Consider the following 1,556-nt stretch of genomic DNA (forward strand, 5'->3'; position numbering starts at 1 on the left):
AAGAGAACTTGATCCATTATCTATAATTTTGAGAAGGACCACACAAGTTGCATTATACATATTTATCAAGCTACAAATTGAAGAAAAATGTGAGCTCCAACGAGTATCTCCAACCCGTTTCAAAGTGCCAATCTGATTTTCTCCTTTACCAGTTATAAGTTCGTCAATCTCTAGCAAATGTTCTAATTCATCTGATTTGACAACTTGTAACTCATCATGACACTTACTAGATGAACACATAATATTGACAATAAAATTCAATTTTGAGAAAAACTAATGGACAATTATAACTTCTCTTGATGCAGCAACCAAAGCAAGTTGTAATCTATGTGCAAAGCAATGCACATAATAAGCATGAGAACAATCTTTGAGAAACAACGCTTGTAATCCATTCCATTCCCCTCTCATATTACTTGCACCATCATACCCTTGGCCACGAATGTTTGAAACATCAAGATTATGTTGAGAAAGAACACCACATATTGCTTTTTTAAGAGTGATAGATGTAGTGTCCTTGACATGCACAATATCAAAAAATCGTTCTTGTATGTAACCATTTTTATCTACAAACCTCAAAACAATAGCCATTTGCTCCCTTTGTGATTCATCACATGATTCATCTATAACTATGCAAAATTTAGAATCCCCAATCTCGTCTCTGATATATCTTCTCACCTTACTAGACATGATATGCATGATTTCCTTCTGAATTATATGAGAGGTATATTTTGAATTATATGGAGCATTCTCCAACACTACTTTTGCAAGTTCATCATTATATGATGCTAGGAGTTTGATGAGTTCAAGAAAATTACCTCTATTTTTTGATTGTGGCGTTTCATCGTGACCTCTAAAAGCACAAGCTTGAAAAGTGAGCCAGCGGATTGAATCGATAGAGCTCCTAAGACGTAGCCGATTTTGTTTGATTTGATCAGAACTTTGCACATTGAAGATATTGCGAATATGCCCAGATTGGTTCAACAAATCAAAACAAGCTTTTATTGCATTATTGTGAGGCGAGCCACCAAGGTGAATAAGAAATGCACAATTCTTCCCAGCATTGACTTTTTTCCATGCTCTAAATCCTTTTCTAGTAAAGACATCAGATCCAGCCTGTGCGCTTGGTTTATTACTGAATAAATAGCAAGGTAAACAATAAGCAGCATCATTCACTATAGAGTACTCTAACCATGAAGGAAACATTTTGAGCCATGTGGATTGAAATCGTCTTGGATTTTTATCTTTATTTAATGGATAATCTTCAACATCACATTGATATGGTCCCCAATTTAGATAAGCTCTCCGAATTTCATCTCTTTGATTCACTGGATATTCCCAAATTTGAGGTCGTTTTCCAGGATCACGTTCTAAAGAATTAATGTCATGTTCACCTATTGATACCTTTTGAACCTTTGAAGGTTGTTGATCTGGTTGAACTACTTGACCAAATGAAGAATTTTGTTGGGGTAAAGATATGAAGCTATATCATCTTCATTATCTTTATCAGAAGGTTTCCTTTTAAAATAGGAATCAATTTTTTTATGCTTAGACATTGT

At 34.5% G+C, this 1,556-nt stretch overlaps 1 protein-coding gene across 1 annotated transcript; it reads right to left on the bottom strand.

Moving 5' to 3' along the window:
* Positions 1-273: 273 nt before the first annotated feature.
* Positions 274-1,203, bottom strand: LOC109337659 (zinc finger MYM-type protein 1-like). The gene has a single exon (XM_019574679.1). It carries the CDS (start codon positions 1,201-1,203, stop codon positions 274-276), a length of 930 nt encoding a protein of 309 aa, XP_019430224.1.
* Between the last annotated feature and the right edge of the window lie 353 nt (positions 1,204-1,556).

This window comes from Lupinus angustifolius, unplaced genomic scaffold, assembly GCF_001865875.1.
Source record: "Lupinus angustifolius cultivar Tanjil unplaced genomic scaffold, LupAngTanjil_v1.0 Scaffold_9_115, whole genome shotgun sequence".
Taxonomy (NCBI): domain Eukaryota; kingdom Viridiplantae; phylum Streptophyta; class Magnoliopsida; order Fabales; family Fabaceae; genus Lupinus; species Lupinus angustifolius.